We start from the raw sequence: 16,634 nt of genomic DNA on the forward strand, positions 1-16,634 counted from the left end.
TTGCAGGGGAGAACCTAAAATTTGAGAATAACTTTCATGGCAGGCAAAAAGTGATACTTCAACCTCATTTTATAGCTTACAACTGTTTAGGGCAACAAGCCACCAATGCTTTCATTCTTATAATTAGTTATTATTATTACCAATAATGAAAAATTGAAAATGGCAGAAAGTTGATAAAGAAGAATGCTTGTTTTTGTTTTTATTTTTTATTTCATCTACATACAAACAAATACTTACAATAATAGAACTCTCCTCACAATTTACAGAATTATAGCACACATTATTTTGAGGAGGTTAGTTTACAAAATGATTGCCTTCACAAGACCCCACTTGCAACTGGGTCCAAATACTTATCGCAGATTCCTGACCTGCATGTATAAAGCTTAACCTTTGAATAATATTGCAGATGTCTCCATTTATGTACATGTGAAAACAATCAGCAGTTTGGCCTTGTCCTTGTGTATCAACCAACTCACTCGCTTTCACTGCAATTCCTCACTCTTTGCAGCCCCCTGCACCGCACTGTCCGAATTCAATGGCTGAGCATTGATTTGTACACAAAGGACCGACAAAAAAAATAGATCATAATAACTTGGGATGTTTGTCCACTTGACGTGGTAGCATAAAATCAATGTTCAGGAAGCACAAGGTCTATCAGCTCAAATCAAAACCGGCTTCTGCATTTATGGCATATAGCAGTTTTGTCACCATTTGCTCTTTGCTGGATAACAGACATTTAACATGGTAAAGATAAGTCATCAAAAGCTTATTTTGGAAAGATAAAAAGAGAAAATAACATGAACAAGCCACAGAGGACACATAAGATCAAACTTTGTTGTTAGTCTTACGATGACACAAGCTACCGCTCAACACTAATGAGAAAGTCAGAAAAATGAACTAAATGAGCAGCAGTTGTTACAGCATGAATTTCTTAATAGCTAAAATCGCTCTCAACACTTGAGAAAGTCAGAAAAATGAACTAAATGAGAGCAGTTGTTACAGCATGAATTTTCAACAGCTAAAATCATTACATAGAGTACTAAGCTATGCCCCTACTTAGGGTTTGTAAAGTCACAAACATCACAAGCTCATATCATTCAGCCCTAGCTTTCATTAATGGTAATTGCCTTGTTTCAGGAAAAGGTCAGAAACTTTAAAGAAATCTTGTTTTGACCATGTCAAGCATAGTAAGATGGTACAAACCTCCTGTATGGGGGAAGCTTTAGAAGATTCATACATGTAGCTGATGTTGGTAGGCGGTCAAGAGCTTCTTCAGAAGCATCACCTGCAGCTCTGTGTAAATGTTACTTTCAATTATTAGTAAAGTCAAGAACTCTCATCCACTTAACTAATAACAATTTATTTTGTGCCTTATCACATTATTTGGTATAAACTTTACCTTTGTATACAAAATAAAGGTTCAAGATATCTGAATCCCAGAAGCGGTCCTCGAGAACAGCCAGTCACAAACCTAGCGTAAAACATCCTCTGGTTAGTAATTTAGTATCCTTTCTGAGTGTACATTATCTTTTGACATTGAATTAACAACAAATATCTAGGCAGCCAAAATAAAAAAGATAAAGACTAAAAAACTAAGACAGCTAATGCAACTCACTTCAAAAATTTCTTCTGATTTTCGAATGAAAAGCTTTTGAGAACTTGCCAGAACATCTCAATGACATAGTGTTCCTGTCAAGAAAAAATAATAATAAGAATAAAATAAATTAAATTATAGCTCTTAACAATCCATTAAGTACAGTTAGTGGCCATCACATTACCCCACTATGTAAGAAATTTGTAACAATAATAAATATCTCCCTTCATCATTAGAGTCAAACACGGAATATTCAAAGCCCATTGTAACTCATAACGAGTATTCACTTCAATCAAAAATCCATTTGTCCACTTACCAGTCAAAAGTGGCAGCAAAATTTAAAGTTTAGACTACAGTACATGCCATTGAGGCAAAGCACATTTTGCCCATTTTAAAGATATAAAGAACAGCGGAACTAATTTTCAATGTAAACAGAAGTAAAAGGCCAAAGTGTACATTAGGATCAAAATATTAAAAGTCACCAAAACCCATTTGAAAAAGTACACATTCAATAATGAAGAAAACGACATGGTGTCTTCAGGCCTTTAATTCAAGGCTTTAATGAGGTAAGTCAGAGGTACATCTTAGAGTTAAATTGCTTAGGGGGAGAGAAAAAAGGTCATGGCGGATTGCACAAGATGAGAAGTAAATCTGAAGCATGTTCCATAACGGAAACAGCAATAATATAGTATACATTTCCCAATTGTACCCTGAACCAATAAAAAAAAGACAAGTAAAAACCACTTACAGCATGATAGCCACCAGCATAATTGGTGTGTTGTCTTAGGTCATCAAAATCCAAGCTGTCATGTGAACCTGATACTAGAAGCTGTAAACAAGACAAACACATCAAAGAAATGGGACTTTACCAATACCAAGCAAATGATAAACATTCCGACCAAGAATTGCCAGTTTACATTAAGAGAATGTTACTGCTGAGAATTAAGGACATATTAAGAATAACTAAACAAACATAAAGATAGCAGCCATAATTACAAAAGGAATTTCCAAAAGTGAAAGTTACAGAAACTACAGTAATTAGGGATGAATCACTTTTAAACAAATCAAGTTTTTTTTTTTTTTAAAAAATCGAATTGCAGAAGACGTATGCTTGTGTGACAGGCAAAACTAAGAAACAAAAATGAAAGTGGTATTTATCCTAAGATCAAGTAAAGACTGAATGGTCCAAAACCAGCCTTTCCACTAACACTAGAACACAAGTACTACATGCATATATGTGCCAATATCACATCTACATCCTATCAGTAAAGTTTGTAAAGATATCAATTCAAGGGTAAAATCTTGTAGTACTGATAACAAGACGTATGTCTAAAGGGCAACAATTTCCTGCAAAGCACCATAACACCAAATGCTAAAAGTAAACCACACCTGAAGTTCATGCTCATTAAACATATCAATCCAATCTTTCTGTATAAGCTGCTGGAAACCCCTCAGGAAATGAGAACTCTGTTGACGTATCTGAAAGTGATACAATTACATGATCGTATCATTATTACAGAAATGTAGTTCGAGATGTAATATGACTCACTAAAAGGGGGCTATATACCTGAAAATTCAAGCGGTGATTGGACACAAGATGAATGAACGTAATTACGTTCTCATTAGTAACACGAATATTTTTCCCTCCTGGAAGCAGCTCTTCTTCTGTTTGCTCTCCATATTCATTATTTACAATAACAAAGTAGAGTTCTAACTCTGAAATGTCACCTTCAAAATGCTGTAGATCATAGCAATAAGAAAGAAAAGAAAAGTGAGAACTACAATCATATGATAAGTGCCAAGGGAGGAAAATAATGTCTTTATGAACAAAAGCATTCATCTTTTGTTTTTTATTACTGATGAAAACTTAAATTCAACCCTCCACTCAACTACCCAACCCCAGAGTAAAATGATGAACATTGAGATAAGTTGAGAGGGAGAAACAGAACTCCCAAATATAGGGTATGTTTGGACTATTTTCAAAATGTTCCAAAACTAAAAAACTATGCTCCTGTGCGTTTAAATGCCGAAGGAAAAATAGTTCCAATTTGAATCAAATGGCCAGCCAAAAGCACAAGTTAAGACCAACAATATAAATCATATAAGAAATAGATAGAAGTATCACCTTCAAGAAAATAAGGTGACGATATAATTCTGGGTCCAATGACGGCAAGTCATTCAAATAGTTGTACCTAGAAACCAAAAGTAAAAACATATCAGTAATCAAGAATGCAATGAAGGTGTCAGCTATGTTATAGAAGTATTACACAACATTATTGGCATGCTCGTTATACATATGATTGAACTACTAACTATCTCTTGATTCTTTATTTTTATTTTTCTCAAAGAATATCTCTTCATTTATAAAGATACAAACTGTGGCTAATGACACAAACAAACACAGAAAGCAGAATCAAGAGCATCAATGAAGGCAGAGCAGGTCAGAAGGGATCAAATATAATTAACCAATCTTGATGTTGCCCATAATAAACATTTGAAATGCAGGATTGTAAACCCAGAGGCCTTTGATTCATTAATTCACAGGTAATACCCTAAGACTACAACTATCAGCTATGTGTATCACTTCACTTCATTTGAGGATAATCTAGATGGTAAATCCTACAATTTCTTCAATTAATTGTAGAGAGAACCATATCTAGAGCGTATATGACCAAGTAATCACTGTAATCTAATGTCTACTAGGAAAAAACAGATCCATATCTAACATTACTATGTGTATATATGGCTGCATATTTTAACACTACAAAATGTACCAAGCATTTGCCAAAATCACAGCACAAAACTCATTTGTTCAAATATTGCGATTTTCACAACAGTTTATAGTGGCTATAGCCATCCAAAACCTTACTTTTGTTTTAACTTGCTCAAGAAGAAAGTTGCAAATGGTATATCAACAAGTATCCCTTCAAACATGGCCTGCAAGAAGAAAAGTGACAAGCTAAACCATCAAAAGCACAACAGATAAAATATAGATGGCAAGTTGCAGACCATAAAAATAAAAAATAAAAATCATTTTACAACTGCAAGTATAAATAAAAAAAAAAAAATTTTAATATGAACAAATTACATACGCATATGCAAATTCCGATAACAAAGGTAACAAAAGGCCAGGCCACAACAAAGATTGTAGCAAATCGAAGAGGTAACAAGGAAGGAAAACTAGAGCCTCCAGGGAGGGAGCAAAAAGGAGAGGATAAAAAAAATAAAAAACAATGGCAATATAACTCAAATTCAGGACTTATTGGTGGATAGCTTTCCAACAACACGTAAAACTTCCTCCAACATGATTCCAACTCATACAATTATCACTTTTACAACAGAAGCGATGGCTCTCAAATACTTGGGCAAAAATCCTAAAACACCAGAGTTCATAAAAGCATAATATTGTTGCACATACCAAAATAAACAGTATTTCCCTTGTGAATGAAATATTTACCATGAATATTTGTTAAATTCAACGATCACTAAAATGAACCAGAAAGCAAACACTAAATAAGAAAAAAAATCCTCCTTCCTTTCAGTCTCATATTACTACCAAGTTGAAATCTCAGACCAAGAAAAGACTATATGGCTGGTATATAGCAAGTATGCTCCAGCATTGCCGTAAAAAGAATATGGTCATATTCAACACCTAATGGATATAGATCTTTCTGTGATCCTTTAAATGAATTGCTTGCTTACTGTTTGTAATTTATGGATTGCTTGCTTACAGTTTGTAATTTATTTTATCAATCATAGATATTCTCTACGTTTCTTCTCAAAAATAAATAAATAAAATAACGTGATCCTTGCTTTGTATAAAGATATAATGTTCAAGTACCAAATTATAGCAGGGTGATGCCCCTCAACTTCAATCAACCAGAAACATGCAATGCAATTGAACAAAAAGATTCAGATAATAAGATAACAAATCCTACCTTCCCAAGAAGAGTTCCAAGAAAATGGAAAAACTGGAGGTGCTGCTCATGTATCATTCCTGATCCAGGATTAGGGTAGAGTAGGTGATCAGCTGTTTCCTAGATATGCCATAACAGCAGAAAGTCAATAAAACATGAGGAACAGGCACACTATAAGCAAGCAAATCAGTATAAGATTAGTAAATTGAGATGTATTAGCATGAAGTAATTAAGAAAGATCCCAAGTTCTAATAGGAAATTATAAGCCCAAGCTTTTTATCTTTACCCAAAACCATTCAAACGATAATGACAACAGAAACATATAAAAGATATACTTAAAGATGGGATCAGGAAAACCCCACCCTAGAATAAGCTTCTATGACACTCCAAAGACCTACATATTTTCGAAAGTCCAATAGCAGGGTATATATCAGAACATACAGAAATGAATGTGTTTGTTTTGTTGGAAAGACACAGAGCAAGAGAGAGACCTTAAATAACCCATACTGCACATCAAAAGCTGCACGAGTTATATTTTCCATAAAGTCTTTGAAAATTCCACCACCATCAATACCAGCCTCCTCAACTCCAAGTTCGTTGACAAATGTTACACGAACCTGCAGTGAACAGCAAAAGAAAAAAAAAAAAAAGATTATTCGTGTAGAAAAAAAAATGCTCTTCTTTCTACCAAACCCCAAGAGAGCAAAGAAACGTTAGTAGACATACTGCTCCTTGGAGATCCTCTTCAGACAATGCACTCATCTGACTATAAGCATCTTCCAGAATATGATCCCTGCGGATTCTGAACCGATTTCTAGTGAAAACGCCGTGAGAGCCATGCCTTTGCCTAACAGCTGCTAACTGGGACTGGCAGATGGAATTATAAATTAGTTGCAATTAAGTTTAGAAAAAACAGTAAAAGAGAATTTTCACATGTTCAATTAAGTACCCCAGGAAAAAATATTTCTTGTCTTCGGCAGTGCAATTAATAAGACCAACATTGAATAATATTCCTTGCAAGTCAAGAAATTCCATCAAAATAATCGGATAGTAAAAATCAAATTTTGATCATCACTTACATGAAATATTTTGACCCTGCTTGTAAATGGAATCAAGAAAGGAGCTTGCTTCAGTATGTCAGACGCTCTGGAACCTTCTGTTACAGCCTGGAAAAATAATGATGTTAAAACAAGCAACAATGACAATTTTAGTTCTGGAACCTAAACATGCAATTGAGGAAGCTATTACCTGAGAAATGAAAAAGTCATTGACACCATCAGCATGAAAGTCACTTGGGGTTGTAAACTGCCGTCTATTGTTCCAATCTTGCAACTACAACAATAATTTGGACATTAAAGTAGCTGAAGAAACAAGATAGAAAACATCAATCGGTTAACAAGCATCTAGAATCTCCATTCACAGAAGAATACCAATGCTAGCACAAAAAACATAATTGAAATAGCATGCAAAACCACAAAATGTGTGATTTTACAAGGGCAGAACGAATTCATTGAACAATAAACTAAAACTCAACAACTTGTGTTCACTATGTACCTGTGAAAGGACCTCAGAGGCTACAATGCTAACCCTGTTTTGAATGACTTCAAATGGTAGCTTTTTATGAGAAGAGGGATTGGAGACAGATTTTCCTACATTAGCGTGTGATGTAGGATTCACCCATAAGAGCTGCCATAAGGCCTGCATAGAGAATTAAAACTCTATCAACTGGAATTACTGTATTTGGTATTGCCAAAGACCACATATGTGCAAATAGCTGGCCTGTACTAGTTAATGGTTGCCAGCCCATACTAATGACAAACAAATTTTAGTTCTACACATTAGCTGCAAACAACAAATGCCAACATTTAGTTTAAGGACACTAACATACCCTTCCTGAATATAACAATATCATGCAATTTAAGATTTCTTCCATGAAAAAAATTAACGGAATGCTTAGCATCTCCTTTCACAGGAAACTTTTAACTACAAATTTATCACCAAACCATACCTCTCTCAAGATGACAACTAGATATCTGATATCCTTCAATGACAATGGCTTCTCCTGCTCATAGAACTCCTCATTATCAACTATCATAAGCATGTGCCTGATCAACCAGAACATTGTTAGATTTATTATATTTACTCTAACACAAACAAAAACAAAAAGATTTCATTAAGCTATAGCAAAACAACAACTCATAACATAGAAGAAACATATGTAAAAAAACAACCAGAAATTGAACGAGCAGCCTTACTTGTACACAGGACAGAATACAGCCAGAGGTAGTAGCCAACCAGGTGCATCTCCTGAGGGATACGCCAAGGCTGGCCACTTTTTTATCTGATGACACCGCTTCATATAATTCCAAAGTAATGGAACAAGTTCAGTTCTATAAGCCAGGACAGTCATAATGCACTCCAAAGGTAAAGTGTTGAAGGTGACATGTAAAAATGCACAAGCAGCGCCAACAGCTGCCACCTCTTTATCATCTGGTCCTTCATTATGTGAACCACATACCAATGGTATCCCTTTGAATAAAACATTTGTCTGCTCCAAACAGAAGAAAATCATGAATTGTACTTTTAACATTTTAGAGTAAATAACTTTCACATCAGATATGAATGTTTAAGACAGTATACCAATTGCAAAAGAAAACGTGAATCTATGGCATTGGTTATCTGCTGCTCCAAATCCCTATTCAAAACTATTTCCATCACTTCATCACCAGTAATCATATCATCCTCACTGACTGAGGAACCTGAAGCAGAATAGCCACATGAATACATTTCATTCAGGTTCAAAAGAAAATTGAGACAAGAGAGGCAAAATTTTGTACAACTTCTATTACCAACTCTAAATCAAAAGAGTAATCAAGTACATCAAAAGGTATAATCCATAAACAAACAGAAAAGGAGGGAAAATCAAAACAACGAAATTAAAAAATCAAATCATCATAAAATGAGGTGATGCATACTCTCTTTTCCCAATGATTTTATAGGAGGAAGTGCCTCCATCAAGAATGTTGTAACAGCAGCAAGGTCAATTGCCTGTTAAATTCAAAGAAGAGAAGATTAGATTCCAAATCTAATTAAACCATGCCATAAGAAAAACAAGCATAAGCATCTAAGAAACATAGAAAGGAAATTAAATGATGAACAGTGTCTCGCAACCCAACAAAGAAGGAAGAAGAAACATCCATTAGAATAAAAAACTCATTCAAGAATAGTGGAAGATAGAAGCTTAAAAATTATGCACTAAAGCAAATGTTGATAGTAGATGAAGGATTATTTTTAACTGTGTACTTTAGCATCATCATTCTGCCCATAATGTTTAATCGAAAGACCAGAAAAGCAATTAAACTCCAACACAACAAGAAAAATAAATCTAACATTACAAAAAGCATAAATTATGGGTTATGATGACAGAAATGTAAACTAAAAAGGAAAGCAAACACTAACAGATCTTACATATGTCATGCTCTGTGTGCCTTACATCTCACATATAATTAAAGCATCTATAAAACACAAAATATAGTACTCAATCTCTTTAAAAAGGTTAAATTTGAAGCTTATGTGCGCAACATGACTATATTCATCTAACAAAGTATAACATGGTAACAGTTATGAGAATAAGAAAGTAGGGCAGTCTACTAATATAAAATCTGAATTGATTACTAACCATTTCAAATGAACAGTCAGGCTGAGATAAAGCGACTCCTGCAGTTTCGAATACGTTACCAAGAAGACATGCATAACCAGGTAACTCAATCGACTTATCATTCGGAAGTACATTAGCATGATTTTGCACACACAATGCCATCTGATGTACATAATGTTGACTCATTCCACCAGTCGCAAAAACCTGGATAGCAAAATATCACACCTATTACTAAATAGAGAAACCTTCACGATAATGAAAGACAAATGAACTGAAATGTAAAATTGACAATGGATGAAGTTCAATTGATGTCTCTAGTGGCATAGCCAAAAAGACAGTGACAAAATCTGCAACTTGTTTAACCAACAAATATTAAAACGATGAGCATAAAAGTTAAAAGTAAACTTCAAAAGAATCACTCCCAGCCTATTTGACTGCTTCATGAAACCTATTTAGATTCCCAAATAACCTTAAAAAGAAATATGAACACTTAGAAAAGATGTTTTGGAGGAAATTTTACCTCCTTTAGGTATGGGAAAAGATGCCATAAGAATGGTATCGTGAGAATCTGCGAAGAGAAACTCCATCGTGGGTCAATATTTGGGCAAATACATGGGCTTCGACCAATGTGAGGAATTATAAGGGTCAGCACGCGCTCCACTGAAGAAATTTTACCACCGGATGTGCAAGTCTTTGTACTTTCCTGCATCACATCAATAATTGAACAAAAAGCTTGAGAGTCTGAGCACTAGCAAGTAAAGGCAATTTAGCAAGTACTTAAATGATCTCAGTACAATTTATGTTTAATTCGTGTTTATGCTTATGGAGGATGTAGGCATCTGATGAAAATAAATATATACCTTCATCATAAGAACAAGATCCCTAAGCAGAGTAAACGCATTCCTTTGCAAGAGATAACCAACTATCTTACAAACCCATGGAAGTTTAGGATCAATCAACAAAACTACTGATTCAAGCAATAGAGTCGTTGACACACCCGAGTCTTCAGGAGTCACTAAAAGTTTATCCTTTAATTGATTTCTGTCCAATGAACCATTAAATAAGCAACCAGAGCTCAAAAGTAAACTTAAGAGAAAAAATAACATAATTTGAAAATATCTTTTATTAGAAATAAACAAAGCATTGTTAGTGTAAAATGCATAAGGAAAAAAGTGGACCAGCAGTCCAACAATAATAACTCAATACAAGGAAAAGAAATTTTATCGACTACATAAAAGAACATACTATGATAACAGTTCCAGCAGCACAAGCATCAACAAAACTCCAAACAGAAAAATATATTTCAAAGAAATACATATTTTACTGTAACAAACAAGAAACAAACCTAAAGCCTTGTTAATGATATATTGACAACATCGGCGCAAACAATGGTCATGAGAAATACATATTTTACGGTAATAAACAAGAAACAAACCTAAAGCCTTGTTAATGATATATTGTCAACATTGGCACAAACAATGGTACAAATTACAAAGTTAATCACATTTCTCCACCAGCAAAGTCTCATTTATCAAACACCAGGTTCAGAGGCTCATCAAATTTTAGTTCTAAAGAATAAGGTATCACAAAATCATTCCTAGCCAATGAAAGAGTATAAAGCAAAAATCTTTTGCATCTTTGGAAACTGTGGTTACTTCACTACATAGTGCAAGACAACCAAAGTTAGAACCATACAAGGAAACATAAAGATGATGTGGGCAAGAAAAGTGGAAGACACCTCTTACAACGTCAAGGAAAAAAACACATAATAATATTGTCAAAAGAGTAAATCCAAAAAAGGGATGCCTCTCAGATATAACGATCTGACCATAAGAAGCTTGCACAATAATGGAACTATTTCATACAAATAGCAATCAAATTCAGAAAATCTGAATGCACCAGCAAATGGTAGGAAATATATAGAATACAAAACTGAAAAAAAAAAAAAGGGTTTCCAGGTCACCAACCTATTCTGATGTAGCGACTGAATACAGGCAAACGCGAATTTCTTAACTGTAGTCTACTAAAGCATGCTTGGATGAGTAATCATGCCGCAAAGAGCCACAATGTCCTATGCATAAATAATAATGTTAGTAATAGAAAAGTAAATCCTAAAGAAAGTGAAACACATACCAAAGTGGACGAAGATAACTATGCATTAAACTTTCAATTGTTATTTGCAGACAAATAGAAATAATAGCATGCTATCAAAGACAAAAATCTTCAAATCATACTTAAACAGCATACAATGGGAGTCCATAATGTTGTCCTAATTAATATTAATATTTGTTGACTTAACAAGATCATGAGACAATAAGAGTTAAAAAATAAGTATAGGAAAAGAATAGGTCAGAGAGAGGGAAGAAGAAAACTATCCTTTACTGCATAAAAACTACAAACCAAAAAAAAAAAAAAAAATCCATAATAAGATATTTAATAAGTATGCTGATCAACATTACCACTATCTTGAACAAAACGCTGAAGTAACCGACACGTTTCCACAAGGATAGCAATATCATCAGCATTTCGTGCATAAAGAAAAGAAAGCGACGAGGAACCCTGAATCTGGACCAAAACAATTCCTGAAACCATGAAGACAAAATCAACAGATAGGTAGAAGAAGAGCCCTTTCATAAAATGATGAAAACCCACAAAATATAACACTGGCACTAAGTCTTTCGATATGAAAATACTAAGAATAAGAAGGAAATAGCAAGAGTTCTGCAATGGTAACCAATGTCAGAAACATCAACTGTAAGGATTACTGTTCTACCTGTTCACATACTGGAGATGACGCCCATAGGTTGCATAAAACTGCTCTCGCACCTTGAAATGTTCAATTTCCATTGCTTTCCTCCCTCTGAAGCATTTCTGTAGGTAGTATTTAGTCAATAATTGCAAAAATGTGGAAAGATTTAATTGCCTCTCCAAGAAAAGTTTCACTCGCAAATTATCTAATCAACTTTAACCAAGTAAATCAATTTCACAGTGATCATTATTATTTCATTTATTATTTTTCTCTTACCGGTGGGGTTTTTTTTTGCATTTAAAAAAAGAGGAAAAATCTTTAATTCATAATGCAAACAAAGTAGCCAGTACTGCCAATATGACGCCATTTTTACCTCAAAGAGGGTGATTCCATTACTAAATGGGGAAAATTCATGATGTAACATAAACAGTGACAGGGTTGTTTATGATCGGATTTGAGCAAATCATAAGTAGTAGGCTTTGCTTCAACCAGCGGAAGCAAAGTTCGTTATTTTTAGCCAAATTACATTGTTTAGGCCTTCCAAATCGCTTTAACCCACTTCAGTAAAGTTTCTGATGTTAATTGTCTTACCGCTTTGTCAATATATTCCATCCAAAACTTCCATAATTCATTGTGCTTTCCAGTTGCTTTTTACAACATTAGCGGTACTAATTTTGCAAATACCAACACAATCACTACATTGACCTACATTTCATTCCTAAAAAACAATTACTATGAAAACATCTAGCTTCCAACTCACACTAACTCAGCTAAAATTAACTCACAAAACTACACCAATCCATAAACAAACAACGCAACAATTGTGTTTAAAACGACAATGTAGCAATAAACCAGTCACCAAAAACCAAGCACGTATACAAATCACACTCAAAAAAGCATCGAGATTGTTTATTAAGCATCCTATTCAATTAACTGACCTGAATTTTGATCGCCGCCTGGTTCTGCTTCCGCAAATTAGTCGACGATTACGCTCTAACCTGTCTGTTCAAGAAGCTTCTGCCTATCCCTCTTTGGAACCACCTACTAAATCGACTCGCTTCCGAGTCGTTGGATCGCCGGAGAAAAACATGTCGTACGAGTCAACTCGGGCACTTCAAACCCTAATTAACTCAAAACGCAAGCAGTTTATCGAAAAACAATCACAGCAGAACAGTTATATCTAGCCCTAGAACTAAACAAATTAATGATAAATTAGCCGCGTGAGAAGGGAAAGTGGCGGGTGATCTGTTTGGATGGAAAGAAAATTCGGATGAGGAAAGGAAAGTTAGGACGATTTTTTTTCTCGCGCTTTTCCTTCTAGTGGAGTACGGAAAAGGGAAGGCAAAAATGAGAACCAATACTACTAAGAAAACAAATGGTAAGAGGACTTTTTGGACAATTACTTATCTCCGTTTCATTATATGTTTGAACCCTGGCTTACATGTTGACGATGAGTTCTACCCGAACCCATGGATCAAGGTCACTCTTGTCTGGGCGATGGTGAGTCTTGTCTATTTAGGTTGGACCATGGCCTGTATATTGGGCGCAAAAGAGGATGCTAAAAGTTGTATTTGTCGCTAGCTTTTGGGAATTGAGAGTGAGTTTACCGAGTTCACTTTATCAAAAATACTACATGCACCACCGACGCTTTCCACCTCATTTTTACATGGAACGACATTTATATTGAATTAGGCAAGCCACGTATGGTATTAACAAATATTCTGTAAACGAATGATCGTCTATTAAATATTTATTGAACAATTGCTCATTTGAAATAAACTCCTATTCATATTATATAGACAATCATCTATTTAGAATGGACATTTGTTTATAGTTTAAACTAAAAAAAATTAGCCTAAATTATTTATAGACGCCGGTCCTCTTATAAGGACTGTCCTTATAGGAAGACCAGCATCCATTTTTTAATATTAACAAATTTTAAAATTTAAATTTATTTAATGCATTAATTGTGAATCCTAATTGAGTTAAAAATACGACACTTGTCCAATTATTTTAAATATGGACAAAAATTTAATGAAGTTTGTCCAAAGTTTGTCAAATTACTTTCAATGTTGACAAAAGTTGAATAACAAAAATTGAATGAATATAAATAATGGACAGGCGTCCATCTAAAAGGGACGTTTGTCCATTGAATGTAAAATTATTTGGACAGGTATTTATTTTATATGGATGCTCGTCTATAGTAAATAGACACTCATCCATATAAGATAGACGAGCATTTATAATTTTTTTTTTTAAATTTTTTGGACAGGCGTCCATCTTAAATAGATGTCCGTCTATATAATATGAACGGGAGTCCATTAAATATGAGCAAGCGTTTATAAATATTGGATAATCTTTTATTTATGAAAGACTTCAATATAATCGTGTCTGACTAATTATCATGTCCTTCGATATAAACATTCAGTGTAAAATTTCTGTGTCCGTAACATTACTTATTTTTAACGAATGGCACGTCACTTTAGTCTTGAGGATTGAGTTTTCATCGAAGGTTTGTCCCTAAACGAGACTGGTTGCGGAAGAGAAACAAAGACAAGCCCAAAATTGGGTCCAAAGGAAGTAGGCCTGTCCATGGTCCATCCTTGAGGATTGAGTTTTCATTGAAGGTTTGTCCCTAAACGAGACTGGTTGCAGAAGNTGTTCTACCTGTTCACATACTGGAGATGACGCCCATAGGTTGCATAAAACTGCTCTCGCACCTTGAAATGTTCAATTTCCATTGCTTTCCTCCCTCTGAAGCATTTCTGTAGGTAGTATTTAGTCAATAATTTGCAAAATGTGGAAAGATTTTAATTGCCTCTCCAAAGAAAAGTTTCACTCGGCAAATTATCTAGATCAACTTTAACCAAGTAAAATCAATTTCACAGTGATCATTATTATTTCACTTTATTTTTATTTATTTTTTCTCTTACTTGGTGGGGTTTTTTATTGCATTTAAAAATAAGAGGAAAAAAATCTTTAATTCATAATGCAAACAAAAGTAGCCAGTACTGCCAATATGACGCCATTTTTTACCATTCAAGAGGGTGATTCCATTACTAAATGGAGAAAATTCATGATGTAACATAAACAGTGACAGGGTTTGTATGATCGGATTTGAGCAAATCATAAGTAAGTAGGCTTTGCTTCAACCAGCTTGGAAGCAAAGTTCGTTATTTTTAGCCAAATTACATTGTTTAGGCCTTCCAAATCGCTTTTAATCCCACTTCAGTAAAGTTTCTGATGTTAATTGTCTTACCGCTTTGTCAATATGTTCCATCCAAAAACTTCCATATATTCATTGTGCTTTCCAGTATTGCTTTTTACAACATATAGCGGTACTAATTTTGCAAATACCAACACAATCACTACATTGACCTTACATTTCATTCCTAAAAAACAATTACTATGAAAACATCTAGCTTCCCTAAGGCCTACCAATCACTAACTTCAGCTAGAAAATTAACTCACAAAACTACACCAAATTCACTAAACAACAACGCAACATATTGTGTTTAAAACGACAATGTAGCAATTAAACCAGTCACCAAAATACCAAGCACGTATACAAAATCACACTCAAAAAAGCATCGAGATTGTTTATTAAGCATCCTAATTCAATTAACCTGACCTGAATTTTGATCGCCGCCTGGTTCTGCTTCCGCAAATATAGTCGACGATTACGCTCTAACCTCGTCTGTTCAAGAAGCTTCTGCCTATCCCTCTCCTTGGAACTCCTACCTCCTAAATCGACTCGCTTCCGAGTCGTTGGATCGCCGGAGAAAAACATGTCGTACGAGTCAACTCTGGCCAATTCAAACCCTAATTAACTCAAAACGCAAGCAGTTTATCGAAAAACAATCACAGCTAGAACAGTTATATCTAGCCCTAGAACTAAACAAAATTAACTGATAAATTAGCGCCCGTGAGAAAGGGAAAGTGCGCGGGTGATCTGTTTGGATGGAAAGAAAAATTCGGATGAAGGAAAGGAAAGTTAGGACGATTTTTTTTCTCGCGCTTTTCCTTCTAGTTGGAGTACGGAAAAGCGAAGGCAAAAATGAGCAACCAATACTACTAAGAAACCAAATGGTAAGAGGACTTTTTGGACAATTACTTATCTCCGTTTCATTCCTATATGTTTGAACCCTGGCTCTACATGTTGACGATGAGTTCTACCCGAACCCATGGTATCAAGGTCACTCTTGTCTGGGCGATGGTGAGTCCTTGTCTTATTTAGGCTTGGACCATGGCCTGTATATTGGGCGCAAAAGAGGATGCTAAAAGTTGTATTTGTCGGTCACTTTTGGGAATTGGGAGCGAGTTTCACAAGTTCACTTTATAAATTTTTTTGTCTTGAGGATTGAGTTTTCATCGAAGGGCTGTCCCTAAACAAGACTAGTTGCAGAAGAGAAACATAGAAAAGCCCAAGATTGGGTCCAAATGAAGTAGGCCTGTCCATGGTCCATCCTTGAGGATTGAGTTTTCATTGAAGGTTTGTCCCTAAACGAGACTGGTTGCAGAAGAAAAACAAAGAAAAGCCCAAAATTGGGTCCAAAATGAAGTAGCCCTGTCCATGGTCCATGGAAATCAAGAGTGGTCCAAGCTAACGTTGAACTCAGCCCATTAATATAATATGTTTCAAGAACAATAATGAGGGTCTTTGTATATGTAAGGTTCATCATTTGAACAATTAAAACTGAGATTATCCCTTACTTG

The 16,634-nt window shown here is 34.8% G+C and overlaps 1 protein-coding gene across 1 annotated transcript; it reads right to left on the bottom strand.

Annotated features, from left to right (window-relative positions):
* Positions 1-170: 170 nt before the first annotated feature.
* On the bottom strand, positions 171-16,136 carry LOC116110890 (E3 ubiquitin-protein ligase UPL6). The gene is given in 27 exon segments (XM_031397102.1): positions 171-721; positions 1,204-1,293; positions 1,400-1,471; positions 1,616-1,689; positions 2,343-2,423; positions 2,984-3,073; positions 3,162-3,332; positions 3,720-3,786; positions 4,464-4,531; positions 5,533-5,631; positions 6,003-6,128; positions 6,238-6,378; positions 6,591-6,677; positions 6,760-6,843; positions 7,066-7,209; positions 7,520-7,616; positions 7,767-8,059; positions 8,152-8,270; positions 8,487-8,559; positions 9,191-9,373; positions 9,690-9,872; positions 10,030-10,210; positions 11,137-11,240; positions 11,624-11,720; positions 11,722-11,751; positions 14,586-14,683; positions 15,550-16,136. Coding segments are annotated over 27 exon segments (3,078 nt in total). The 5' UTR covers positions 15,709-16,136; the 3' UTR covers positions 171-654.
* Between the last annotated feature and the right edge of the window lie 498 nt (positions 16,137-16,634).

This window comes from Pistacia vera, unplaced genomic scaffold, assembly GCF_008641045.1.
Source record: "Pistacia vera cultivar Batoury unplaced genomic scaffold, PisVer_v2 Contig62, whole genome shotgun sequence".
Classification (NCBI taxonomy): Eukaryota; Viridiplantae; Streptophyta; class Magnoliopsida; order Sapindales; family Anacardiaceae; genus Pistacia; species Pistacia vera.